Consider the following 26,248-nt stretch of genomic DNA (forward strand, 5'->3'; position numbering starts at 1 on the left):
TGTGCAAAGCGTGGAACCAGTCCGTTGAGAGAGATTTGAATGACCAGAAAGCATCTGGAGGGGGAAATCTGGGTGCAACGGGAAGTACATAGATCCACCTGGTCTAGTGCAGAGATGTCCTTAGACATGGCCATTTCAACAGGAGAAATGGAAACACCTAAAGGAAGAGGGAGAGGAAAGAATAAACAGAATATTGGTGACTCAAGGAGATGGGAAGATCAGTATTTCTTTTCCTTCTGCCATCAGTACATCAGAAAATTGCTGACTCTTAAAAGTACTGAAGTGATGCAGATACTAAAAATGTGTTTGTAGAATATGAAATGTACAAGTATTAACACCTGTGCCCTTTTCCAGGCAGACATCAGCTGTGTGCCCATGACCAGGCAGTGCCACTTGTGCCCTGAGGTGCTGAGCTGGGATTGGATCTCTCAGAGAGGAGCTGAGGGAGAGCAGAGCACCTTGCAAGCTGCAGGTCCCTTCCAGCCCCGCAGGGCTCCTGTGCCATCAACATCTGCTCTGCTCCAGCCTGGAACAGGGCCCAGCATGGTGCCGGGACCATCAGAGAGCTGAGGTGTGTGCTGGAATTCAATGCCCTCCCCATGGCGCAGCAGCCCTGCATTTCCCTGCTCCAGCCTTGGTCTCCAGCACAGCCATGGAGGCTCTTTGGGCTCCTGAGTGTTCCTGCTGTGTCCATGCCCCCAAGGGCACAGAGCAGCCTCCTCTCTCGGGCACTTGCCTGTTTTCCATGCCTTGCACAGGCGCTGGCCCTGCCCCACAAGGCCTGGGCTGAGTCCTGCCCTGCACGCTCAGCCAGGCTGGGATGGACACTGATGGTTTCTGTGCCAGGCTCTCTGAGCCCAGCCCAGCTCCCTGCAAGCTCTGCCAGCTGCCCTGAGCTCTGTGCAGCACCAAGGGCCTCTCCCCAGCACAGCCCAGCCGGCTCTGGCCCCACAGCTCTGCTCAGCCCAGGCTGCTCTGGCCACTGGCCCCACAGCCTCAGCCCCTGGCCAGGGCACAGCAGCAGCTGCAGCTCAGCCATGACTCAGCCCCAGCCATGGGGGAAGGGGCTTGGCCAAGGCCAAAGGAGGCTCCCTGGGTGCCCTGCTCCCCTGGGGCTGAGGTGCTGAGAGCTCTGCAGCCCCTGCTGCCATCCCATCTGCCCAGGCCAGCACAAGAGCCCGGCCTTGGGGCCCTCCAGAGCTGCTCCTGCTCCAGGCCCAGGGCCCATCCCAGAGCTGGGGCAGCCACAAAGCTGTGCCCATTTCTGGTCATTGCTGCTCTGATGGGGATGGAGCCTCAGCCACTTGGAGGTTGCTAATGAATTTTACTACTCCAGAGACCTCTTCTTTCTTGAGCTCTTCAGTTCAGGAATTCAGTGAGAAAGGTTCATAAAGATTTGTTTAAAACTTCCAAACAAGAACAGCCCCTGGGAATAATTTACGTTTTCAATTCTTCTGTGATGAATTAGACAGATTTCAGTAGTGTATTTAAAGTGAATATACTGTTTTGAAAACTATGCAGAGAGAACTGTTTTGTCCTGTTTTCTTTTCCAGTTTATCCTGTTTATAGATTGATATCAACAATGTGTGATTGATATTGACCCCCAGCACCTCCTAATGCAGTCTGAATAGATGTGAAAATCAAGACCCTTCATGGCTGACAATCAATAACACTTTGTCCCCATCCCCTCCCCACCATTTCCCTCATCCAAACCCTGGCACTCAGAGCAGCTGAGGAATGGAGTCACATCCAGGGATGTCCCCAGGGCTCAGGATTGGGGCCAGGTCAGTGAAATCTCTTGATTGCTGATCTGGACGAGGCCATCGAGGGCACCCTCAGTCAGTTCCCAGGTGAGCCCAAGCTGGGTGGGAGTGTGGCTGTGCTGGAGGGCAGGAAGCTCTGCAGAGGGATCTGGACTGGCTGGAGCCATGGGCCCAGGACAATTGGATGAGGTTCACCAAGGCCAAGGGCCAGGTCCTGCCCTGGGCTCACAACCACCCCAAATCCCTGGCCGTGCCCTGCCCCTGATCCCCACAGCCTGTCCTGTTTCCTTCATCCCTGCATTGCCAGGGACTTTCTGGGACAAGGGAGCTCTGCTCTGGGGATGGAGGGAGGTCCAAGTGCCACCACTGGAGTGGGAACCACAACTCATCAGGTTTGTGTCCTTTGGGGGTCAGGAGCTGGTGAGACTCAGAGGCACAGAAAGTTTCACTTCATGGCCAAAAGACCATGGTTGAACAGGACACAATTTAATAACAATCACACTCTTCCCTGAGCTATGTGCAACGTCCCAGCAGTGTCTGATGAGTCCAGCATCCACAAGTGATTTCCATACTAGATTTGATTTTAGATAACCGTGGTTCTGTGATAGGTATAAACACAATTAAGTTCTTGTATCAGGATGCTCGTCCTGGAGTGGGGGAAAGACAGCTCACACAATTCCTGATTTGCAAAGCTGTCAGTGGTGGATGGAGAAGGGAGGTCAGGCTGCTTTTGATGTTGAGGAAATGCTGAAACCAGCCTGACTCATTTCATCTCCTCCTGGCCTGGCTGATCTCCCCTCTTGCCCCTTCCATCCATTGGCTTCTGTCTCCCACCAGGCCCCTGGTGAAGAGCCTGGCTCTGTGTTCTCCATCCCCTCCTCGCTGGCACTGCCAGGCTGGGATGAGGAGCCCCTCAGCCTTCCCTGCTCCGGGCTGGACAAGCCCAGCTCCCTCAGCCTCTGCTCACAGCCCAAGGGCTCCAGCCCCACCTTGGAGGCCCTTCCCTAACCCTGCTCCAGCTGCCAGACATCTTTCCTGCCCTGGGGAACCCAACCCAGGCCACAGAGAGCTGGATAATCCACGTCCTTGATGTCCTGGTCACACAGCCCTGGCCCCTTTTCCCCATGTCAGGCTCTGGGGTGGATCCTGTGGAACATCCTTTGGTGGGGGCTGTGGCTCCAGGTGGACCGGGGGGATACCGGGGGACAGGGACCCCGCTGGGCATGAACAGCATTGGACTTGTTGGGAGAAACTGTGAGGGGGAGCTGGGGCGGAGTGACCAACCCAGTGACCTCACACAGCCCTCCTGGGATGTCACACAGCCCCTCTGTGATGCCACAGACTGCTCTGAGATGTCACAGCCCATTCTCTAATGTCACACAGCTGGTGGGATGGGAATCCAGGGAGCTCCAAGGGGCTCCCTGTGGCTGGGACACGACTCCATGGGTCCGTTCTCTCCTCGTTCCCAGGTCTGCACAGGGTGCAGGTGGTTTCCAGCTGTGACCTCCTATCCAACGGAGTGTCCATGGATCCCACCAGTATGGCTACGAGGGCTGGGATTTCATCTGCTTCCAGCTGGGATCCGGGAGCTTTGCAGTGTCCGACGGTGCCACCTGGATCACCCACAGGTGCTGGGAATCCAAAGGAATCATGGTGGAGCAGATGAAGCATTACCTGGGACACACCTGTTGTGGAAGGGCCCCCAAAATACATCAGATATGGTCGGGAGGCTCTGGAGCACAAAGGTGGGTGTGGGAGGGGAAGGGCAGCGCCAGGGGACTGCCCTGTCCCTGCCCTGAGGCCAGCACAAGCCTTTCCTTGGGTATTGTGTGCCCTGCCTGGGGCAGGAGGGCACTGCCGGAGCGGCTTTGGTGGCTCCGGGCACCCGGCCGGGCTGCAGCCACTGCAGGGCTCCTGGGGAATGTTCCAGAGCAGAGCTGAAAGCCAACAACAGTTTCTGGAGGGGATTCTGCCCCTGGGTCTGTGCTGGGAGCCCAAGGGCAACAGCCCAAAGTGCTGGAGCTCAGTGTCCCTCGGCCAGGCCGTGTTCCCTGGCTGTGCCCTGCCCCTCGGCTGTGCCCTGTCCCTGTGCCCTTTCCTCAGCTGTGCCCTGTCCCTTGGCTGTGCCCTGTCCCCTGTCCCCTGTCCCTTGGCTGTCCCTCCTATCCCTTGGCTGTCCCCTGTCCCTGTCCCCTGTCCCTCAGCTCTGTGGGGCTGGGGGTGGCAGCAGGACCTGGGGCAGCCCTGGGGGAGAACAACCCTGAGCCCCAGCTCAGCCAGTTCCCCCAGTTCCCCCCAGGTCACTCCCAGCATGGGCCCTGTGGCTCCCAGTCACCCCCAGTATGGTCCCAGTCACTTCCAGTTACACTCAGTGTGATCCCAGTATCATCCCAGTCACTCCCAGTATCATCCCAGTATGGTTCCAGCATGTTCCCAGGTGTGTACCCATTCACCCCTATAATAGTTCCAGGCACTCCTAGTATGGTTCCAGTCCTTCCCAGTATGATCCCAGTATGAATCCAGTCACTCTCATTATGCTACCATTTGCCTCCAGTGTGGTCCCAGTCACTCCAAGTCACCCAGTATGATTCCCGTCACTCCCAGATACTCTCAGTATTATTCCAGTAACTTCCTTTATGATTCCTCTGTGATCCCAGTCACTCTTGGTCTCTCCCAGTAAATCCCGGTTGCCCCCAGTGTGCTTCCACTCACTCCATCCCGCCGCCACCGGAGCTCTGTCATGTCTGGACTTGTCTCAATGCTCCCAGCTGCAACATCCAGCCAGGCAAAAGTGTCTCTGGGGTGAAACACCACAGTGGCTGCTATTTGGTTCAGCAGCAGGGCCAGACAAGCCAAGGCACATCCTGTCCTCGATATCGGTAACACCAATATTTTGGCAACCTGACGTGGAGGCTGGCCCGACCCTGCCGCACCGATGGGACACTCCGGAGCTCTCGGAGCCTCACAAGACCACGGAGAGGCTTTAAGGCAGCTTGGCATCCACTGGCAGATCTTTTAGGACATAGCTCTCCAGGAGAGACTTTGGGCTTTATCCACAGAATACTTGTGGATGTCCTGCACCTCTGGGAAGTGCACCTCCTTTTTGGTGAGCCAGACCTTCCCAGAGGAAGAATAGGGCAGCTCCTCCTGCCCTGAGGAGTCCTATTCAGGTGAAGAGAAGACCCCGCCGGACCAGGACACCGATTTGGGTGAGTATCCCCGCTCCATAGCGGGGTGGGGAGCTCAGAAACAGTCCCTGACGAGGGACTTGTTCTTTTTCGCTCTTATTTCGAGCACGGCAAGGCTGCGCAGCCCCGCGGGGTCGGGAGCGATAGCCCCGGACGGCGCGGCTCTGCCGTTTTTAAAACCCGCGTGGCAGCGGCAGCGCCGCTGGCTCAGGGGGAGCGGGGGGCTCTGCCCGCCCCCTCAGCGCAGTGCGGGGCGTTCGGATTCTCCCGCGGCACAGCGGGCGGCGGCGGCGGCTCCCGGGAGCGGCGGGAGGGCGCGGGCAGCGGGGGCAGAACCATGGCTCGGGCTTTCTCGCTGGGCGTGGGCGGCGCTGAGCCGCGGCTCCTCCGCATGGCGCGGGGGATCCCTGCTGCTGCCGGCGGCAGTTTTAAAAGCCGCACAGGCTGCTGCGCTGGGCAGGGCTAAAAGCTGGGTGTTTTCGCTTCTTAACCGCGGTTTTTGGAAATCGGTACCGAATTCGGGTTTGTTTTTGGTCGGTGTGAGGTTGTGCAGTGCATTTTACGTCTACAATGGGGGCTAAGCTAAGCACAGCACAGAAAGGCATATATTATCAGATTATAGGAATGCTAGTTAGTGGAAATGTATAGTTTTCTAAGGGAAAATTGAAACAGTTTATAAGGTGGCTTTTTCTACACTTCCCACAAGTTTCTCCTGAACAAGTCCACAACACCCACTTTTGGGACACGGTGGGTCACAAATTGATAACCTTGGGAAGGTCTGGGGACACGTCTTCAGCTGAATTAGTGTTTTGGAGTTTGCAAGTTCGATCAGCTTTACTCAAGCAAAGGGAAGTGAAGGAAAAGCCAAATAACAAGGAATGTACCTCTGCTCTTCCTATTTCTCCCCACCCCAGTTCTGAACCCTCTTCCCCAAAACTCGGTATTTTAAGGAGAGCAGACTCTGCTCACGCCCAGGGAAGCCGGCTCCCTGAGCATCTTAAAATGCCCGAGTCCCTCTGTCCACAAAGTCCTGGCCAGACCACGTGGAATTCTCCCCACCCTGTCTCCCCAGCCCAGAAACCCCAAGCACTTGTTGTTTTTTTGGAGAGCAGTGACCACCCAAATGGCTCCCAGTCCCCAGAGAGCCAAGAAAATGGAGGATGCCACGTGGCACCGCGCCCTACCTGGTCTCCTTCTTCCCATGATTCCCCTCAGCATCCCAAAAATTCTTTCTTTCCCCTCACCCCCCCGATCCTCGTGACACCTTCCCTCCCCCCACCTTACCTGGCACTCCCTCAGCTCCGCCCCTCCCCCCCAGGGGGCGTCTGCCGACTTGACGTCACCAGGCATCCCCGCCCCCTGTTCCCACGGTGGCCCCGCCCCCTGTTCCCACGGTGGCCCCGCCCCCTGCCCGGGTTCCCACGGTGGGGGCTCGCCCACTGCTCGCCCCTGTAGCCACACCAGTGATCCCAATGCTTCCCGCTCAAGGGAAAAGCAGCAGGGAACTGCAGAGCCAACGCAGGGTCCCGATTTCTCACTCGCCCCTGTCACATATCAGCATGCAGGGCAAGGGGGAGGAGCCACAGCTGCTAATTGGAAAGCTTTTGCACAGCAAATAATAAGAGAGATTTGCAAAGCACACCAACAGTATGGCCCACAGAGCCCGTGCTTCCGTGACCTTTTAAAGGCCGAACTGGGTAGGACTGTGCTAGTCCCACATGATTTAAAACAGCTTTTTTCGTGCCTCATGACCTCTACAGAATTCAAACTATGGGAAGTGGCATGGAAACAACTGCTGAAAGAGGCCCTCCCAGACTTGCATGCTGATCCAAACACAGCAAAGGATGCCAGTGGTGTGCCAATTACCATCGAGCATCTCTCTGGTGAGGGTCAGTGGTCTCTGGCCCCGGTCCAAGCTGCAGTAATCCCTGTGGTAGTCCTTGAGAGAGTCAGAGATGCAGCTGAAAAAGCCTTCTTTGCCCTTCAACCTGACGGCCCTCTCGAGCCATATAGTAAGATCACACAGCTACCATCAGAGCCTTTTTTGAAATTTGTGGAAAGGTTAACTAGAGCTACTGAAATCCAAGTTAGGAAAGAAAATGCAAGGGAAGAAGTTTTAGAGGAAATGGCATTTGCAAATGCGAATGAACAGTGTCGAGCTGTGATTTTAAGCTTACCTTTAGAACCCCCCCACACTAAAAGATGTGCTTCTAGTTTGTAACAGGAAAGTGCCTCTGAGGAGTGTGGCTCAGGACACCAGACCAAAGCTGCTGCCAAGGCCACCACAGAGAGTCGCCGTTGCCAGCCCAGTGCCCGTTCCATCAGCACAGTGGCACACTGGGCAGCAGCGAGGACCAGCAATGCTTGACCCCACAAAGCCACGCCTGCTTTGTAAGAACCTTGGGCACTGGGTTAACCAGTGTCCCCTGAAAAAGCAATTGGAGGAATTTAAAAATAGCAGGGGTGGAGAACTACAAGTGCTCCCAGGGAGTCAACAACAACAAAAAAAACCTAAAAGGGGTTCTGTGGTTCTGTGCAAGCACGGGGCTCTGGCACCTCTGGGACCTCAGAGCCTGCTGTGACCTCAGCCTGCTGTGACCCCAGAGCCTGCTGTGACCTCATGGCCTTAGCTGCACCCCGAGAGTGTACCCCCATCTGTACCAATTGACTGCCCTGACTGTAAATGTTTGGCTTGATCCAAGATCATTCCTCAGCAATTCCTTTCTTTTGCCTGCTGACTTTGACTGTGACCCTGTCGCCCTGATTTCTTAGGATTTTCTAAAGCCTTCTGAATTTACATTCTTGTAGAGAGCTTTCTCACGCAACTTTCTGTAAACAACCTCTTGTTTTGCATTCTTTCATAGAGGTGGAGAAATTTGATAGACTGGTAGTTTGTCCAGTGTCGTTGGAGAGGTGGCACGTTCACCTTCCAATCCACTTGCACCTTTTGAGAACTATAAAGGATTGGAGTCAGAAAAAATAAATTCGTCTCTTCATGGTGACCAAAGCTGTGGTGCGTCGTTTTTCCTTGTGTCCTCTGGTGACATCTGGTGGCCGCCGGCGCGTACTACAGCTTAGGTCGGGTGAGAGTGAGCTCACTCCCCCTTCTCTTTGGCGTTTTGCCTGCTGTGTTAGTTGTGAAAAATGCATATTTTATGATTGGCTTTTCGCAAATATTAAATTGAATACTATATGTATTATGTTATATTGACTAGAAGTGCTGTATTAACAGTTTAATAGTATGGTATATGTAGTTTTGTAGTTAAAATAGAGCCTATGTATGTGGGGTTTTTTTTTTACTAGCTCAAGCAAGAGATGAGATAATGAAGAAACTCTTCACACAGAGATGACAATGATGGGAGCCCATAAAGAATTACTGCCTCCTTATCGGAAAAGACAAACATTCTTCCACCTTCTCTCCGTCTTTATGGAACCACCAGGATTAAGGGGAAGAAGTTGACAAAAACCAGAAAAGTTCTTAATTTGCAAGGAATTTATGCATCATGTATGAGATGTATGAATATGCAACAGGCTACTGCTTTTAAAGATTATTCCTTTGTTCACAAGGCATGCTTATTGGGCTTAAGTGCCCGAGAGCATCTGGACGTCCGTAATTCTTTGCTTTTTATTGTCTTGTAATTATCCTAATTCTAAATTTTTATTACTCTAATTGTATTACTATTTTTATAACCATTTTATTATTATTAAACTTCTAAAATTTTAAAAACCAAGTGATTGGCGTTTATAACAATCTACAATATGCTAAAAATTGTAAAACCTAAACTTCTCATCCATGTGACATACTAAACTACACTCTCCAATCCCTAAAATCCCTAAATGCCTGTTGCCCCCGGGGGATGCTATGTTGGTATTCTCCTTCCTCAGCCCCGGGGATGCTCCGCTGGTTGCCCTGGTCCTCCCAGTTCCATCGTCCTCGTTCCAGGGCGATGCCCCGCCACTCTCGGTGCTCACTGTCCCATGGGATGCTCTGGCGGGGTCCTCCCCCCTCTCCCCCAGGGCATTCCTCACCGCCGTCCGTTGCCAGAGGTGGCGCCGGGGCGCTCCCGGGGCTCTGACGCCGCCAACGCCGCCGCTCCCATCGCCGGGCCCGCACTGAGCCCTGTGTGCCAGCACACGCCTTTTATAGTCCGGGCAAGCCCCGCCCTCCCGCCGACAGCCAATGGGAGTGCAGTGATGTCATAGTGGTGAGGGGCTGAGTGTCACGGCCGCTTGTGATGTCACAATGAAGGGGTGGGGCCAGAATGAGAGAGCGATCTGATTGGTCGAAGCAGAAGGCGTTCCTGCACTGATTGTTCCAGGCGCTGATTGGTTGGATTGACGCTGGGGGGCGGGGCAAGGCAGGGAGTGGGCGTGTCTCACATGGGGGGAGTCCCAGCCCCATTCTGGGGATCCCAGGCCCATAGGGAGGGGTCTCTGGGGGTCCCTGTCCCATTTCTGGGGGTTGTAGGTTCATGGAGATGGGTCTGTGGTGGTTCCAGTCCCACGGGGATGGGTCTCTGGGGGCACCAGCACCATTTTGGGGGGTTTTAGGGTAATGGGGAGGTTTCTCTGGAGGTCCTAGCCCCATTTCTGGGGTGGCCAGTCCATAGGGAGGGGTCTTCTGGGGGTCCCTAGACTATGGGGAAGGGTCTGTGTGCTCCCAGTCCCACTTTTCAGGGGGAACTTTGTGATTTGCGTGGGTGGCGAGCGACTCGTGGGGACAGCAAAGATCAGCCACAGAATTTAATAAGATTTTTTGCCAATTTTACTTTGGAAAACACCTTACCTTTGGAGGATGCTCCGGTGGGGGTCCGTGCTCCTTCCGCCTGATCCTGGAACTGTCTTCGTCGTTGCCCCGGGGGGATGCTCTGCTGGTGTCCTCCCTCCTCACCCCGGGGCATTCCCCGCCGCTGGCCGCCGTCCATGGCCGGAGGTGGCTCCAGGGCACTCCAAGCTGCTGAGGATGTCAGCAGCCCCCACTGAGGCCATCCCTGCCCAGAGACCGTGGGGGAATGGGCAGACAAGGAGAGCGTCCCTGGGGCTGGGGCAGCAGAACTCAGAGGCACCAGCGGCTCCAGCTGGGAAATGGAGTGTGGAATGTGGCTGTGAAAGCCCTGCCTGGGCTGTGCCAAGCAGGACACACAAGCCCTGACCCCCATCCCTCAAACAACTCTCTCAAGGAGACATTTAAGAGGAATTGCAATTGTTTGTGTCCTCTGAGTTGGATGAACAGGAGAAATACCAACAAGAGAATTTCTGGAGCTCGAAACAACAAAACAGCCTATATTGGGAACTTTAGAAACCCAGAGAAACTTTGGTAAAAGGTTTAGCATGACATTCAATGAACAAAATACACTTCCCAAAGCATTACCTTGGCCCATTCAACTTCACAGACCATTAGCTCATTCAATTTTAAGTTAATCAACATTTGCACGAGGACCAAAATAGAAGAAATAGACACAGAAAGAGAGAAAGACAAAAAATATACAGAGAAGCACACACAGAGCTACCAACTCCTGGATTCCAGCAGTGTTCAGATAGAAATTCCAAGAGGAGGTAGGGTCAAGATGTGTGCTTGCCTTGTGCTCAGCCTTAAACACCCCTTGGTGTTCCTGGGCCCTTGCCCCAGCTGGGACTTGGGGTCATTTGGTCACTCAGGAGCTGGGCTGGGGGCTCCAGAGGTGGCTGTGGAGCATTGCCTGTGCTGTGCCAGGGACTGGCAGACACTGCTGGGCTGGGATAGAGGCTCTGGGGGGATTGGGGTTCCAGGGCAGGGCAGGGCTGGGGTTCCAGGGCAGGGCAAGGCTGGACCTGCCCCTTTCTCCCCACACATGAAATGTTTCCAGCCAACAATCTCCTCCAGTCTGTCACAACAGGCAGTGTTGGAGGTGAAATCCCAGTTCTGGCCATGGGCACCTGGACAAGAAGGACAGTTCTTTTCCATAGGAAGGAAAGCCCCAGGTCTTGGCTCATTTCTGGTTTGATTGCCTGGATTCTGTTTGGTTTTGTTGTTGCTTTGTTTCCTTGGTGTGCCTGAAGTGTCCAGTCAGGAGCAGAGTGACTCTTGCCAAGGAACTTTGTGGTGCTGTCACTTAATATTAAATCTGGATTTTGCTGATCCCTTGCTGGGGATTTTTTCAGCGCTCTCAAGCCCTCGTTGGTAACAGGGTGAAGGAGCCCTGGCCCAGGCTCTGGCCCTGGGGGACACGGGGACGCTGCCGGTGGGTCCCTGTCCCCCTGTCCCACTCCCCCACTGCCCCAGCCCCCGTCCCCGTGTCAGGCTCTGGGGTCGATCTCGTGGAACATCCTCTGGGGGAGGCTGCGGCGCCGGGGGCGGGGGGACCCGGGGGGACAGGGGACCCCGCTGTGCACGAGCAGCGTTGGACTTCTCTTTGGGAACTGTGAGGGGGGGCTGGGGTGGAGCGACCTCCCCAGTGACCTCACACAGCCCCTGTGATGTCACACAGCCCCTGTAATGTCACACAGCCCCTGTGATGTCACAGAGCCAACACTGAGATGTCACCCTGTGATGTCATACACCTGCTCTGTGATGTCACAGAAGACTGTGAGATGCCACAATGTCACCCTGCAATGTCACTTTTTGTTCTTTGGTGTCACAGCCTGCTCTATGACATTACACAGCCACCCGGTGATGTCACAACCCAGTCTCTGTTGTCACAGAGCCACCCTCTATGATGGCAGGATCTGCTCTATTCCCTTATACCCTTCTCTATGATGTCACAGCCTGCCCTGTGATGTCACAACCCCCTCAGTGATGCCACAAAACCCTCCCTGTGATGTCATACTGCCACTCTGTAATGTCACAGCACACACTTTGACCTCGCTGCCTGCTCTATGATGTCATACAGCCATGCCATGATGTCACAGCCTGCTCTGTGATGTCACACTGTCCCCTCTATCATGCCATAGCTGCTTGATGACCTCACACAACAAACTCTGTGATGTCATAGCCCAATCTGTGACCTCACACAACCCACTCTGTGATGTCATAGCCCAGTCTGTGACTTCATACAACCCACTCTGTGCAGTCTCACAGCCCCTCTCTGACATCACAGCTGCTCTGTGCCTCCGTGACACAGCCACAGAGCTGCTGCTGTGACACAGCCCCCTCTGGGACACCCCACAGCCCCTGCCAGTGCTGAGCCCCTGTGAGCTCTGTCTGTGCCCTGCTCGTGTCCCTGGGATGCCCTGGCAGTGCCCCAGCCCTGCTGGGCTGTGCACAGGAGCTGCTCCTGGCCACAGCTGTCTCTCTGCAGCGCTGCCCTTGCCAGGAGCTGCCTCTGGGCCAGGAGCCCAGCCCAGCTCAGCAGCACAGACACAGCACCAGGACTTTAATGACCCTCTGGGGCTTTGGTGCTGTTTGCATCAGACCCAGTCCCTCAGAGTGTGCTAAAGAGCTTCTCAAGAACTCAAAAAGTCAGATTCAAAGTACAAACTTTCTTTAACTGTTAATAGGTTCCACTCAAGGACACAATTCATATCAAAGTGTCCCCAGGCCCCAGGCAGAGCAGAGAACTGGAGGCACTGATGACAGGTGGGGACAAACAAGGCAAAGGTGTCTCTGGTGCTGAGCAAACCTGGATGTGTCTCAGGAATGCAAAGGGCCAAGGCTGAGCCCCAGCCTCTGGCAAGGTAGATCCTGTCCCTCCCTCCTTGCTCAGGGCTCTTCCCGGGATGGGCACTGGCATGTGGGGATGTGCCATGCCAAGGGCAGGACCATGGGGCGGCCCCTGCCAGGCTGCTGAGCAGGGACAAGGAGGCCATGAGGCCCCAGGGCTGCAAGGGTCACTTGTCCCCTCGTGGCCTCAGGCCCAGGGCCAGCAGCCATGGCCAAAGGGCTGCACAGGTTGGCTCTGTCAGGGCCTTGCAGCTGCTGCACATCCCTGTGCCCTCTGCAGCCCAGGCTGTCCTGCGGTGTCCCTGCCCTGGCCTCTGTCCCTGCAGGCTGTCGTCATCCCCCGGCTGCCCCACCTCGCTGGCCCCTTCCTTTGCTGACAGCTCTGCCTCCTGCCTGGCCCTGCCTGGCCACACAAAGCCTTGGCCTTGAGACCCAAAGGGTTCATTCCATTTTTACCGTGCCTGTGAACTTCCAGCACAGGAACAAGGCATGCAGGGGCTGCTTTCCCAGCAAGGATGGCTGGAAGAGAAGAAGAAGACATCTGGCTCAAGGGTGCAGTGATAGAGAAAACAAGGACTGAATCTGGGAACTTGGGGTGGGATTTATGGAAATGGGTAAATTGTAATTGGCATTTAGCGACTGTATATGAGCAACACACTGGTAGAATTACATGTCCACGTCAGGTTAGGATTTATCCCTCACTGGGCCTCAGGCCTGAATAAATGATCCCCTCTTAAATAGCAAATGAGTGTTAAGGAGCCTCATTCTGACATTTCGTGTTTCAGAAACACGTGGCTTTTGCTCCTCTCTTCTACATGAGAGCTTCCTGGGCAGGGGCAATTCTTCCAATTGCATCGGCGAGGCTATGGCTGGAAAGGGCAGGGAGCAGATGGATTCAGCTTCTCCTGGCAGCCCCTGAGATGCCAGTTGTCATTTGTGTGCGCCGAGGATTCCGCTTCAGACTCAGAACTTGCGCAGCTGCTCCTCAGGCGCTGCTCGCACGCAGGCACAGCGGTGCTGCAGCAGCTGTCCCGCACACAGGGAGGGCTCTGCAGCCTCCCAAGGGCCACCAAGGAGCGGAGGAGGGAACGTGCCCGGCATCTGCTGCAGGACCGTGGGGCTGCGGGGCATCCTTGGGTCTCTTGGATAGGGGAGGGAGCGGGGCAAACGGAATCCAGAAGAGACAGGGATCAGACAGCCCCACGCCAGGCAGTGTTTTCTCCTCTGAGAGCTCCTCCGAGCTGAGCGAGCTGGTGAAGCCTGCGGAGCAAATGAGACCCAGGAGTGAGGGAAAGGCTGGCTGGGAAGGAGTCAGATAAACCCGTGTGGGCACTTCCCTTTCCAAGGGGCTCCTGGGCAGACGAAGGAGACAAGAAGGAGGCCCCACCTCATGACTTTCCTTTTTTTCCTTCAGGAGCTCTATTGCAGTCACTGCATACAAGAGTTGACTTGATCCCCTTGATGCCAGGGAGCACCAAGAGCTTGAACCTCGCTGGAGTCCAGCCCTGCCTGCCTATCACTGAGCAGAGGGAAAAGATGAAGAAACTGGGCAGGGCTTGAGCCAAATTGGCATTTTGCCACTTGTTATTTCCTCCCAGCTTTTGCAGCAGGGCGACAACCCCATGGCTGCAAACCACTCCCTTTTGCAAGGCAGACGTGGACCTCGCTGGTAGCTCAGGGCTCTTGAAGGGGCTGCTGCAGTTGGCAACAGGAGCTGTTGTTGAACTTTTCACATTGCTTAACCCCCCCTGCCAAATGCCATCAAGTGGCTGAGGAAGAACACAAAAAGATTAGCCTGGAGGAAGGGAGGCCAAAACCTTGGAAAAGGATGAAAGAAATGCTGTGATCGTGACATGACAAAAAAAAAAACCAATTTATTTTTGACAGCAAATGAGCACCCGCCACCCTCCAGCCCTCCCAGACTGGCAGGCCGAGCGCAGCCGTTTCCATGGCATGAGGTGCTGGCAGCCTGCGGAGAGAAACCAGAGAGCCATGGTCAGTCACAGAAGGCTCCTGTCCCCCTGTCCCACCATGGCCTGGGCCTGGGCCAGGCTGCTGGCTGTGCTCAGAGCCCAAAGCTCCCGAGCCATTCTCTGTTTCGAGAGAAGGGCAGCGTGGCAGGCCATGTTCCACCTCCTCTGCTTAAGCACAGCACAGTAGCCTCCTCAGCAGCTGTAAGGGCAGGATGCCCGTGTGCCCGCTGCCCTCTGCCCAAAGCCCTTCTGCCAGCCCAGCTGTGGAGCCGGGTGCCCACCTCTGGAGACCTGCTGCCAGGAGAGGAGCCGATTCCGCACGAGGTCCTCATCCTTCTTGAAGGGGATGTCCCCGCAGACCGTGGCCCCTGGGGTAGCGCTGGCACTGGAGGTGCTCCATGGACGGTGCAGGCGCTTCCCCGTCCGGTCTGGGCACCAGGTGTAATCTTCCTGGGAAAACAAAGAACAATTTCATGAAATCAATTCTAAACAAGACCTGGAAACAAGAAGAAGCTACAAAGCCTGTCACCGTTTCACGGGCCTGAGGAGGGTCTGAGCACTCCATGCGAGAATTAAACCTGTCCATGGGTGGGGAAAAACCCCACCTTTCCCGCCCTTAAAGGCACCCCTTCCTCAAGGGCCTACAAAGCAGATCAGCTGGGGCATGGCTTCAGAACCCGTCCCCCTCTGCTGCCCCCATCCACATGGATGGATGCTTTGTCAGGCTGGCTGCCCCCACCCCAGCCCATGCCAGGCTGGCTGGCAGAAGCTGTCAGCAAGGCCAGGAGCCGGCTCCCCTTCCACAACACCCATCCCCTCTCCCACCAAAAAGCAGCTTGGCGGCCGGGGGAAAAATTAATATTCCCCAGGGCCGCCAAGCGGGGAACCTACGGCGCGTGGCCAGCCCGAGCCCTGCCATGCCTGGAAGCTCGAGCATCCCCCCGCCCCTGCGCCGGCTGGGGACTCATCTTGATTTCATCGGGGCGCAGAGCGTGTCCTCCAGGAAGGGGCCGCAGCCAAAGCCACTCTGCTTTGCCCCGCCAGCGGCCAGCTCGAGGATGGTGTTCCCAGCTCCACGTGGTGCTCCAGAAGAACATGCCAGCTGTGCCTCGGCTTGCAGGCTCATCTCGATGCCATTGAGCTGCAGGGGGATGTTTCCCCTGTTCCAGTCCGTGGCACCTTCACTGCACTGCCACCACTTCTCCAATGGGACGGGGAGCACTGAGACGCTCCCTCCACAACTCGCTGGGGACCAGCGGAAGCATCTCCTCGGCTGTGCTCTCTCCTCTGGGCCGCGGCCGCAGGGAAACGCTCCAGGGTTTTCTTGGAGTGCCACGAGACGTGTGCAGCGGGTACTTGCTGGGCTCCTGGATCCTACTGAGCAGAGGGATGGATCTCTGCTGTCTCCTGGGCCAGGCAGGGCTCCTGCAGCCAAGAATGCTCAAAAAGGTCTTCCAGTGATGGCCTGTCTGCGGGTTCCATGGATAAACACCACCTGATGAGGTGCTGGCACTCTGCAGAGAAACCACAAACCGCCACTCAGCGGGACAAGGCTCCTGTCCGTGCTCTCCCACATTCCACGGTGCCCAGGCCACACTAGGAGTGCTCGGAGCTGCAGCCAAAAGCTTCCCATTGATCCTCCCTTCCGGAGGAGAGCAGCACAGAGGCACACGTGCCACCTCCTCCAGCTAACCCAGGAGATCAACCTCCTCACTAGCTGCTGGAGCGGGACGCTTCTGTGCCAGCTGCCCCCTCCCAACCCCGCTCTTCCTCCTGAGCCTTGAAGGCGCATCCCCACCTTGAGACACCCGGGGCGGGAAGAAGAGCTGGCCCTGGACGATGTCCCTGTTTGTATGGAAAGGAAGGTCCCCGCAGACCAGGTCATAAAGCAGGATGCCCAGGGACCAGATGGTGGCTGGCTGGCCATGGTAGCAGCCAAAGAGGATCCACTCCGGTGGGCAGTACTCCGGCGTTCCTATGGGACACGGGCACAGCTCATCAGGCCCATGCTGCTCCCTCCCTCCCTCCCAGCCAGCTCCCGTCCCACAACAGCCAGCCCCTGCCCCGCCGAAAAGCAACTTGGCTGCAGCCGGCTGAAGAAGGATTCCCCCTCCCTCCCTGCCTCCCTCTTCCCCCTCTGCCAGCAAAGGGGGGAACCTCCACTGCCCGGCTGGGCCCCGGCTTTGGGCTCACCTGACATCCGGGTGTAGAACGTGTCCTGGAGGATCGTGCCGCAGCCGAAGTCGATGAGCTTGGCCTCGCCCGTGGCAAGGTCGACGAGGACGTTCTCGGCCTTGATGTCGCGGTGCAGGACGCCGTGGCTGGTGCAGTGCCGCACGGCCTCCAGCACCTGGCGGAACAGCCCCTGCGCCACGGGCTCCGTCAGGAACCCCTGCTCGGCCAGGAAGTCCCAGAGGTCCTGACAGCGCTGCGGACGCTCCATGACCAGCGCGAAGCCGTCGGGCAGCTCGAACCAGTCCAGGAGCCGCACGATGCCGCGGAAGCCAGGGCACGACACCATCCACAGCAGTGCCAGCTCCATGGGCACAAGGGCGCCGTTGTGCTGCGGGGGGACCGCGATGCCCTCAGCAGGGCCGATGCTGCGCCGCGCCTTGGGCATCCCCTGCCCGGCCCCAGCGCCGCTGGCCATTGCCCGGCCCGGGACGCTGCGCGGCCCCCGCTCACTCCCCGCTCGCTCCCCTCGCAGCGTTCCGGCTGCCACCCTGCCGGGCCTCGCCCTAGCCCCGCCCGGCACGCCCCGCCGGCTTCTCCCGCTGGCCCCGCTCACTCACCAGCCGCGCCCACTCCGAGATGTGATCCCGGCGCACTCGCTTGATGGCCACCTGCAAGCCAAGGCGAGCGCCGGGCTGAGCTCGCCGCCCGCCGCCCGCCGCCCGCCGCCCCCTCCGCTCCGGCCCCGTCTCTTACCGGGGCGCCGTCGGCGAGCCGGGTCCCGGAGTAAACGCTGCCGCAGCCGCCGCTCCCCAGCAGCGGGCCCTCCCGGTAGAGCTGCTCCAGGGGAGGCTTCTCCGCCCGTGCGGGCGGCACCGCGCTCCCGCTCTTCTGCCCCGGGAACCCGACCGCCCGGCGCGCTGCTGCTTGCCGAGCCGCCCCGGGCTGCGGCGGCTCGGGGCCGGCGGCCGAGCCGAGCAGCGGCAGAGCTCGGAGCGGGGAAGCTGCCTGCGATGCTGTCGGGGCCGGGGCGGGCGCGGGGCGGCAGCGGGGCGGCTGCGGGCGGAACCGCGGGAGGGGCTTGGTTCGGGGCCGGGGCCCCAGCCGGGGCCAGCCCAGAGCCCGCGCCAGGCGGAGCCAAAAGACCGCGCTGCTCCGCCAGCACCAGAGCAAGAGGCACTTCCAGAAGTGCCACAGCCAGTTCGGAGAGAGCCCGGCCGAGGCGGCTCCGCGGCGGGACGGGCAGGGGCGGGCACGGGGCGGCCCCGCCGAGCGGCGCCTTGCGGGACGCGGCATGAGCCGGGCTGGGAGAGGCAGAACACGGACGGGACGGGACGGGAATAGAGTGAGTGTGAGAGGGAGAAGGGGATGGGGAGCGAGTGGAAAGTCGAGCGGAAAACCGATCAAGAGAAGCGCTGCTGCTGCTGCTGCTGCTGCTGCGGAACCGCCGGAGCTCGCGAACGTTCTTCCGTTGCCTCCGTGAACCCAAAGGAGGAGCTGCCGCGCGCCCCGCAGAACGAAAGAGAGAAACTAACAAATAAAACCCCAAAGTAATTCCTATTCGAGAAGTAACCAAATCAAACAATGTAGCAATAAAGAAGCGTGTTGGCTTGTGGCTTCTTTCTTCTTTGGCTGAGACGAAGCATTTCATGGGGAAGAATTGCTTCTTCAGACCCTTTTGCAAGAGTGGACAGGAGTGGAGCATTTAATTTTCGAGTAGAAAAGGGAAATCGTATCAGTAATGTCATCTCTTTTCATCCTCTGTTGAGACAGTTGCAGGCTGCCAAAAGACATGGTCTGCAATGTGGAACTTGGGGCCAAGATCCTTTTTCTGCCAGAGGATGAGGAGGGGAAGTATCCCAGAATCGTGGAGTCGTGGCATGGTTTGGTTTGGAAAGGATCTGAAAAATCACACGGCTGCAACCCCCCTGCTGTGGCTGGGGACCCCTTGCACTAGCCTGGCTTGTCTAGAGCTCCATGCAGCCTGGCCTTGAACACTGTCAGGGACGGGACAGCCACACCTTCACTGGGCAACCTGTTCCAGGAGAGACTTTTTTCTGAATTCCTTACCTAAACCGACTCTCTTTCCACCTGGATCCATTCTCTCTTGTCCTGTCCTTGCCTGCCCTCGTACAAAGTCCCTGTCCATCTTTCTTGTAGCTTGCCCTCAGGTACTGGAAGGCCACAGTTGGGTCAAGTCTAAGTCTCTTGCCCAGGTTGAAGAAGCCGAGCTGTGTCAGCCCTTACTTGCAGGAGAGCAGTGTTCTAGATATATATTGTAATATTGGCTTTTCGCAAATATTAAAATGGATTTTATATATGTGATGTTAAAGTAACTTTGTTCCAAATATATAGTTTTAAATTTTGTTGTTAATTAGGCTTAGACACAGTAGTGCAATAGCTGATGGAAGTATGCTTGTGTTAAAATGCCTGCTTGGATGGGATAACATCCAATGAACACAGGATGAGGACACCTGTACAGATCTGCCAACCATCAGCACTCACCGTCTGAAGGCAGTGCGGACCAAGGCCCGAACTGGAAGGGATAAAGAGAAGGAGCCAAACCCCAGCCAAGGAACACACATGCTCTGAAAAGGCAGACCCAAAGAGGGGCCATGTAAAATAGCTCCTGGAAAATGTAAACTCGTTTATGGATATGCATAAGCGGCTATGAATATGCAACAGGCTGGTGTAAGGGAAAAGGTATTTAAGGGGGATCCCTGAAGGTAACAGGGTGGTCTTGGCTGAGTGCCAAGATGCACCCGGCCATAAATAACCTTTGCTCCATGGTCCTTGTCTCCTATTGTCCTTTATTAAACTTTTTACATTTTCACAGGAGAGTGAACGTGTTTTTTACATGGACTATATATGCTTATACAAATTCTAGGAAGACTAGTAATTTTTTCTACAATAATTGGGTTAATCATCACAAACGAACATCCATTTTGCAGCATCTCTAGCTAATAGAAGTTGATTCAATCTTCTTTCTTGATTCAGTCTTCTTGCAGTCTTCAAAGCTCTGTTTGTTATTGCCAAGGCATTCTGATTATCAAATTTTTTATGCTAATCAGGTCTGAAGTACATCAACTCACTTCTGTCCTGGCAGCATGGGCGTGTCAACTCAAGGAGGGAAACACTAACTGAGAGGATTACAGTAAGGTGAAGGTAGACTCAGCCTCCGGTGACCGAGCTACCGGGTATGATCTGTCAGATCCCCTTGAAGGTACCTCTAGTATGAATGCTCAGGGAAGAAAGGATAACCAGAGCTTGAGGGGCCCTGCCTCGAGCCAAGGAGAGGCACGGGAAAACCGGATCTTTGGTCAGTGTAGATCCGATGGCCTGGCACATCAGAGCCACAAAAATGCAACACCTTAGTTGATACTGGAGCGCAGTGTCCCCTGATACCATCGGGACATGTGGGGGCAGAACCTGTTTCCATTGCTGGGGTGACGGGGGGATCACAGCAATTGGCCCTGTTGGGAGCTGAGGTGAGCCTGACTGGGAAGGAGTGGCAGAAACATCCTATTGTGAGCGGCCCAGAGGCCCTGGGTATTCTGGGAATAGACTTCCTCCAGAACGGCTATTACAAAGAACCAAAGGGACTCAGGTGGGCTTTTGGCACAGCTGCTGTAGAGGCAGAGGACATTAGGCAATTGAACACCTTGCCTGGACTATCAGAGCACCCATCTGCAGGAGGACTCCTGAGGGTGGAAGAGCAGCGAGTGCCAATTGCCACCTTGACCGTGCATCGCCGGCAGTATCGGACGAATCGAGGTGCCATGATCCCCATCCACAGAATGATCCGTTAGGTGGAGAGCCAAGGGATGGTCAGCAAAACCCACTCACCCTTCAACAGTCCCATCTGGCCTGTGCACAAGTCTCAGTGGAGATTGACTGTGGACTATCGTGCCTTGAATGAAGTGACTCCACCGCTGAACGCTGCTGTACCGGACATGCTGGAACTCCAGTACGAGCTGGAGTCCAAGGCAGCAAAGTGGTTCGCCACTGTTGACATTGCTAACACGTTTTTCTCCACTTCTCTGGCAGCAGAATGCAGGCCTCAGTTTGCTTTCACCTGGAGGGGCGTGCAGTACACCTGGAACCGACTGCCCCAGGGGTGGAAGCACAGCCCCACCATCTGCCCTGGACTGATCCAGGCTGCACTGGAAAAGGGTGAAGCTCCAGAACACCTGCAGTACATCGATGGCATCATTGTGTGGGGGAACACAGCAATGGAAGTATTTGAGAAAAGAGAGAGGATCATCCAGTTACTGCTGGAAGCCGGCTTCACCATCAAGAAGACCAAAGTCAAGGGACTTGCCCGAGAGATCCAGTTCCTGGGGGTAAAGTTGCAAGACGGATTGTGTCAGATTCCCACTGAGGTCACCAAAAGGATCACTGCGGTGTCTCCACCCACCAGCAAGAAGGAAACACAAGCTTTCCTAGGCACCATAGGTTTTTGGAGAATGCACATTCTCGAGTACAACCAGATTGTGAGCCCTCTCTACCTGGTCACCTGCAAGAAGAACGATTTCCTCTGGGGCCCTGAACACCAACAAGCTTTCGCCCCGATCAAGCAGGAGATTGCTCAGGCAGTAGCCCTTGGCCCACTCAGGACGGGACCAGAGGTGAAGAACATGCTCTACTCTGCAGCTGGGAACAATGGCTTGTCCTGGAGCCTTTGGCAGAAGGTGCCTGGGGAGACTCGAGGCCTACCACTGGGATTCTGCAGCTGAAATTACAGAGGGTCTGAAGCCAAATGCACTCCCACAGAGAAGGAAATCTTGGCTGCCTATGAAGGAGTTCAAGCTACCTCCGAGGTGATTGCCACAGAAGCACAACTCCTCCTGGCACCCTGACTGACGGCACTGGGGTGGGTGTTTAAAGGAAAGGTTCCCACTACCCTCCATGACACTGCTGCCACATGGAGCAGATGGATTACTCTCATCATGCAGCACACCCGGATTGGAAACCTGAATTGCCCTGGGATTTTGGAGATAATTACAAACTGGCTGCTGGTGAGAACTTTGGTCTCACTGACGGAGAGCAGCAGGAACAAGTGACAAGGGCTAAAGAAGGTGCACCATGCAACCAACTACCAGCAGAGGAAACTCGATACGATGTTTTCACTGACGGTTCCTGTGGAATCGTAGGGATGAACTGGAAGTGGAAAGCAGCCGTATGGAGCCCCACACAACACGTAGCACAAGCTACTGAAGGAGAATGTGGATCAAGTCAACTTGCTGAAGTCAAGGCTTTTCAGCTGACCCTGGACATTGCTGAGAGAGAGAAGTGACCAAAGCTCGACCTTTATATGGATTCTTGGATGGTAGCCAATGCTCTGTGGGGCTGGCTGGAAAGGTGGAAAAAGGCCAACTGGAAGCGTAGAGGAAAACGAGTCTGGGCTACTGATGAGTGGAAAGACATTGCCTCTTGGGTAGAAAATGTGTGTGTGAAAGTCTGTCATGTAGATGCCCATGTCCCCAAGAGTCAGGCTAATGAGGAACACTGAAACAAGGAGCAGGTAGATCAGGCTGCAAAGATAGAGGTGTCAAAGATAGACTTGGATTGGCAACATAAGGGGGAGTTGTTCCTAGCTCGATGGGCCCATGATGCCTCAGGCCATCAGGGCAGAGATGCCACCCACAAGTGGGCACGAGACTGAGGGGTGGATTTAACCATGGACAATATTTCTCAGGTTATCAATGACTGTGAGACGTGTGCTGCCATCAAGCAGGCCAAGTGGGTGAAGCCCCTGTGGTATGGTGGGCAGTGGTCCAAGTACAGGTATGGGGGGGCCTGGCAGATTGACTACATCACACTGCCCCAGACACGCCAAGGCAAGTGCTATGTGCTCACAATGGTAGAAGCCACCACGGGATGGTTGGAGACCTCCCCTGTGCCTCACACCACTGCCCGGAGCACCATCCTGGGCCTTGAAAAGTAAATCCTGTGCAGGCATGGTACCCCTGAGAGGATTGAGTCAGACAATGGGACTCATTTCAAGAACAGCCTTATCAACACCTGGGCTAGGGAACATGGCATTGAGTGGGTGTACCATATCCCCTACCATGCACCAGCTGCAGGCAAAGTGGAGAGGTACGATGGACTGTTAAAAACCACCTTGAAAGCATTGGGTGGGGGATCTTTCAAGAACTGGGAGCAGCATTTAGCAAAGGCCACCTGGTTAGTTAACACCCGAGGTTCCACCAATGGAGAGGTCCTGCCCAGTCTGAGTCCCTGAATATAGCAGACGGAGATAAAGTCCCAGTGGCACATATCAGAGGTTTGTTAGGGAAGACAGTGTAGATCAATTCTGCCGCGAGTACAGACAAACCCATTGGTGGCACTGTCTTTGCTCAGGGACCAGGTTGTACATGGTGAATAATGCAGAAATATGGAACAACACGATGTGTACCTCAGGGAGATCTGATTGTGGGGCGAGCCTCATATGCAAATATCACTGTTTGCTGGATGTTACTGCCACTGTCTTTACATTAAACCAGACAGACCTGAGACAGATGGAAATGTGTGAATGCTGAAGGTTTGAGCAAGAGATATAGAAGGAAATGTGTGTCAAAGGTTTGAGCAAGTGAGATGGAAGGAAATGTGTCTGAGTAAGTGGAAGATGGAAGTTTTTACTTGATGAAGTTTTTACATGTTGTTTGGTAGTTATGTTGACGATTCGGAGATAAGGGGTGGAATGTCCTAGGGTGACATTATGGTGCTTGCATCCCCAATTGTGTGTTCTGTTTATGCTTGATGTTATGTTCTGTGCCTTCGGGACTGGCTCCAAAAAGTGAAGGTTTGTTTTGTCTTGTTATCAGCCGGCTCACCTCCCCTCACAGTTTGTGTCTAGGAGAGAGGCTAGGGCTTGCTGGCTCTCTTGCTTGCTTGCTGGCTTGCTTGCTTTCGCTTTGCTCTTGCTCCTGCTTTTTGCTTTTGCCCTTGCTTTTGCTTATTAGTTAGTTTAGCTAGGCAATCCAATTTTTTCCCTGGACTGTTTTTTTTCCTTTACCTTTCCTGAATACCATCCCAACCTGCTCAGGACTGGGACCTGGGAAACACCAAGAAACACCAAGAGCCAGCATTTTGTGACCTGCAGCAGCCATCCCCAGTGCCGGAGACCGAGAACTGGGCAACCACTCCCAGCAGAGACTTTCTGAATTTGTCACCTCTTCAGTGTGGTGAAAGAGTTTTTGTCATCTGGTGTTGTTCATTTTTTTGTGCTGGGGAGTGCTTTGCCTGCTCAATAAAAAGGTTGTTTCCACTACTCTCTGAGGAAATTCTTCCCGAGCCAGGTGGGGGTGGGGCTGTGGGGGTTTGCTTTCTGGGGGCTCCTTCTGGAGGTTTTCTCCCAAATTTGCCCAAAACCAGGACACATTACTACATCAGCGGGCTGTTCTTCGGTGAGATCCAGCAGGGCCCTGTCCAGCCTGTGCTCAGCAAACTGACTGGCCATGAGCCACTGGTGGATGTACCTCACCATGGCAGGCACCTGGAGAAGGCAGGGGGAGACTTGGAAAGCTGCCAGAGGGAGGAATGTCCCCAGCTTCCCCAGAGAAGTGCTTTCCTTGCCACCACACTGCCATGGCCTCAAAGGCTTCCAGTGACCAGTAGGCATGGCTTAGGAGGCCAAGCAATTCCTGGGAGGATCAAACCATGGCCACAGGCTGCTTACTTGCTTTGGATTGCAAAACCCCTCCTCTACGAGCATATCCAGCAGGGCAGCACAGGTCTTGGTTTTGAAGATGTGCGAATATGCTCTGAGCCCTGTGCCCATGGTGCTGGTCTCTTCCTCCCGAATCCTTTTGATGAATTTGAAAACCAGCTGTAGGAGAAAGGCAGGAAGCCAGGGATGCTCCAAGCACGGTGCTCGGCTGAGCGGTGACAGCAGGCCCAGCCCAGCTGGGGATGGCTGCAGGTACCTGCGCTGTTCTGTGGAAGAGGCCACGGGTGTGTTCCTGCTCTTGTGTGCGCTGCACGGCTGCACCTGGCAAAGAGCGAGCGCAGCCTGAGCTGAGGGGCTGTGGGAGAGGCCGGAGAACACAGCCCAGCCCTGCGCTCCCCAGGCAGGGACAGCCCTGGGATGCCCCAGGGGATGGAGCACGGGCACTGTGGGGTGTCTGCCCAGCCCCTCTTTAGTCCTGTCCATGGGCAAGTGCCCAGGGGATGGGCTGGGATGGGCTGGGATTGGATGGGATGCCATGGGATGCCATGGGATGCCATGGGATGGGATGTGGCCAAGCTGGCTGCAGCCACCAGCCCAGCAGCCCAGCTCTGCCACTCACTCTCCTGCTGAGGCTTGAACTGCACCACCTCTTCAGTCTCCTGTGCTGGGCCAGCTCCAGGGCCTTCTTCCTCTCCTCCACCCAGGCCAGCTGGGGCACTCTCGGGGGTCTCTGCTCCATTTCAGTGATCGGATTTGTGACAACTTGCAGGAGAGATGCCTCGGAAAAGCTCCGAGTCAGCAAGGCCTGCAGTCATGCCTGGAAGGCACCTTCAAGAGAGAAGCCTCAGGAAGGCTACAGGACAGCAAGTCCTGCACTCTGGTCTTGAGGGCTCCTGCCACAAGGACAGGAGACTCCTGTCGAGGATTGTGGTCTGGCCTCGGGGGCACCAGTGGCAGGGATGGGAGATGCCTCCAGGGCACCAAGTCCCAAGGTCTGCCCTCGAGGACACCTGCAGGAGAGCAGCCTCGGGAAGGCCACGGGTCACCAAGTCCTGTGGTCAGGCCTCGAGGTCAGCTGCAGGAATAATGCCTCGGAAAAGCTCTGGGTCAGACATGAACGAGTGCGCTGTGCAGGGGCTCCTCACGGCACCACTCTGTCCCGTCCTGTCCCATCCTTTGCTCCAAGCACTGTGGCGTGGTCTTGTCACCGCCAGCTCCTATGTCACCCCGTGTCACAAAGGGCCCTTGGACACGCTGTCCCGTTCCATGCCACGGTGACCGTGCTGCACCGTGTCACAAAGGAACCCTGCACACACTGCCCCCTGCCTTGGGGCCGCCCCCAGCCCACCCAAAGTGGCTCAGGTTGGAAGGAATCCCTCACCCCAAGTGTCTAAGACAGCCCAACAGGATCTTTAGGAATGGCTCAAACCATCAGCAAATGCTGCCCTGCTCTGCGGGCTCAGGGCAGCAGAAGGAGCCCCCAGGGCTGCCGACGCAGCTGCGCTGGGAAGGGCACGGGGCCTTCCACAGAAGCTGGCACGGCCTCCTTGGGACACGTCCCGTCTGGTGGCCATCCTAAACCCGCGGGTGTGACACAGACAAGGAACGTGTGGGCCATGGCAGGAATGCTGCTCTGACCCCTGGGGCCCAGGGAGCGCTGACATCAGCAGGTGTGGCAGGGTCCCTGCCCAAGCAGACCTGCCACCCCCCGAGCCCTGGCAGCACCGGTGCCTGTCTCCTGCCCCAGAGACCTGTGCCCGTGGGGGGCTCCTGTGCCAGAGGAAGCCAAAGCCCACGTGCACTGGGGGCTGTGCTCTGTCCTACAGGGGCTGTTGGCAGGA

At 55.9% G+C, this 26,248-nt stretch overlaps 3 protein-coding genes across 6 annotated transcripts in view; 1 reads left to right on the plus strand and 2 right to left on the minus strand.

Annotated features, from left to right (window-relative positions):
• LOC137466802 (zinc finger protein 271-like) overlaps positions 1-26,248 on the minus strand; it is a 678,770-nt gene that overhangs the window by 537,524 nt on the left and 114,998 nt on the right. The window lies entirely within an intron of this gene.
• Positions 1-26,248, plus strand: part of LOC137466804 (zinc finger protein 420-like) — a 198,060-nt gene that overhangs the window by 48,350 nt on the left and 123,462 nt on the right. The gene's annotated exons all lie outside the window — the stretch shown is intronic.
• Positions 15,678-18,031, minus strand: LOC137466817 (serine/threonine-protein kinase pim-1-like). The gene is made up of 5 exons (XM_068178472.1): positions 17,492-18,031; positions 17,356-17,406; positions 16,757-17,126; positions 16,362-16,538; positions 15,678-16,077 (listed from the first exon to the last, which is right to left on the minus strand). Exons 1-5 carry the CDS (start codon positions 18,029-18,031, stop codon positions 15,938-15,940), a joined length of 1,278 nt encoding a protein of 425 aa, XP_068034573.1. The 3' UTR covers positions 15,678-15,937.

This window comes from Anomalospiza imberbis, unplaced genomic scaffold (genome assembly GCF_031753505.1).
Source record: "Anomalospiza imberbis isolate Cuckoo-Finch-1a 21T00152 unplaced genomic scaffold, ASM3175350v1 scaffold_44, whole genome shotgun sequence".
NCBI classification, from domain to species: domain Eukaryota; kingdom Metazoa; phylum Chordata; class Aves; order Passeriformes; family Viduidae; genus Anomalospiza; species Anomalospiza imberbis.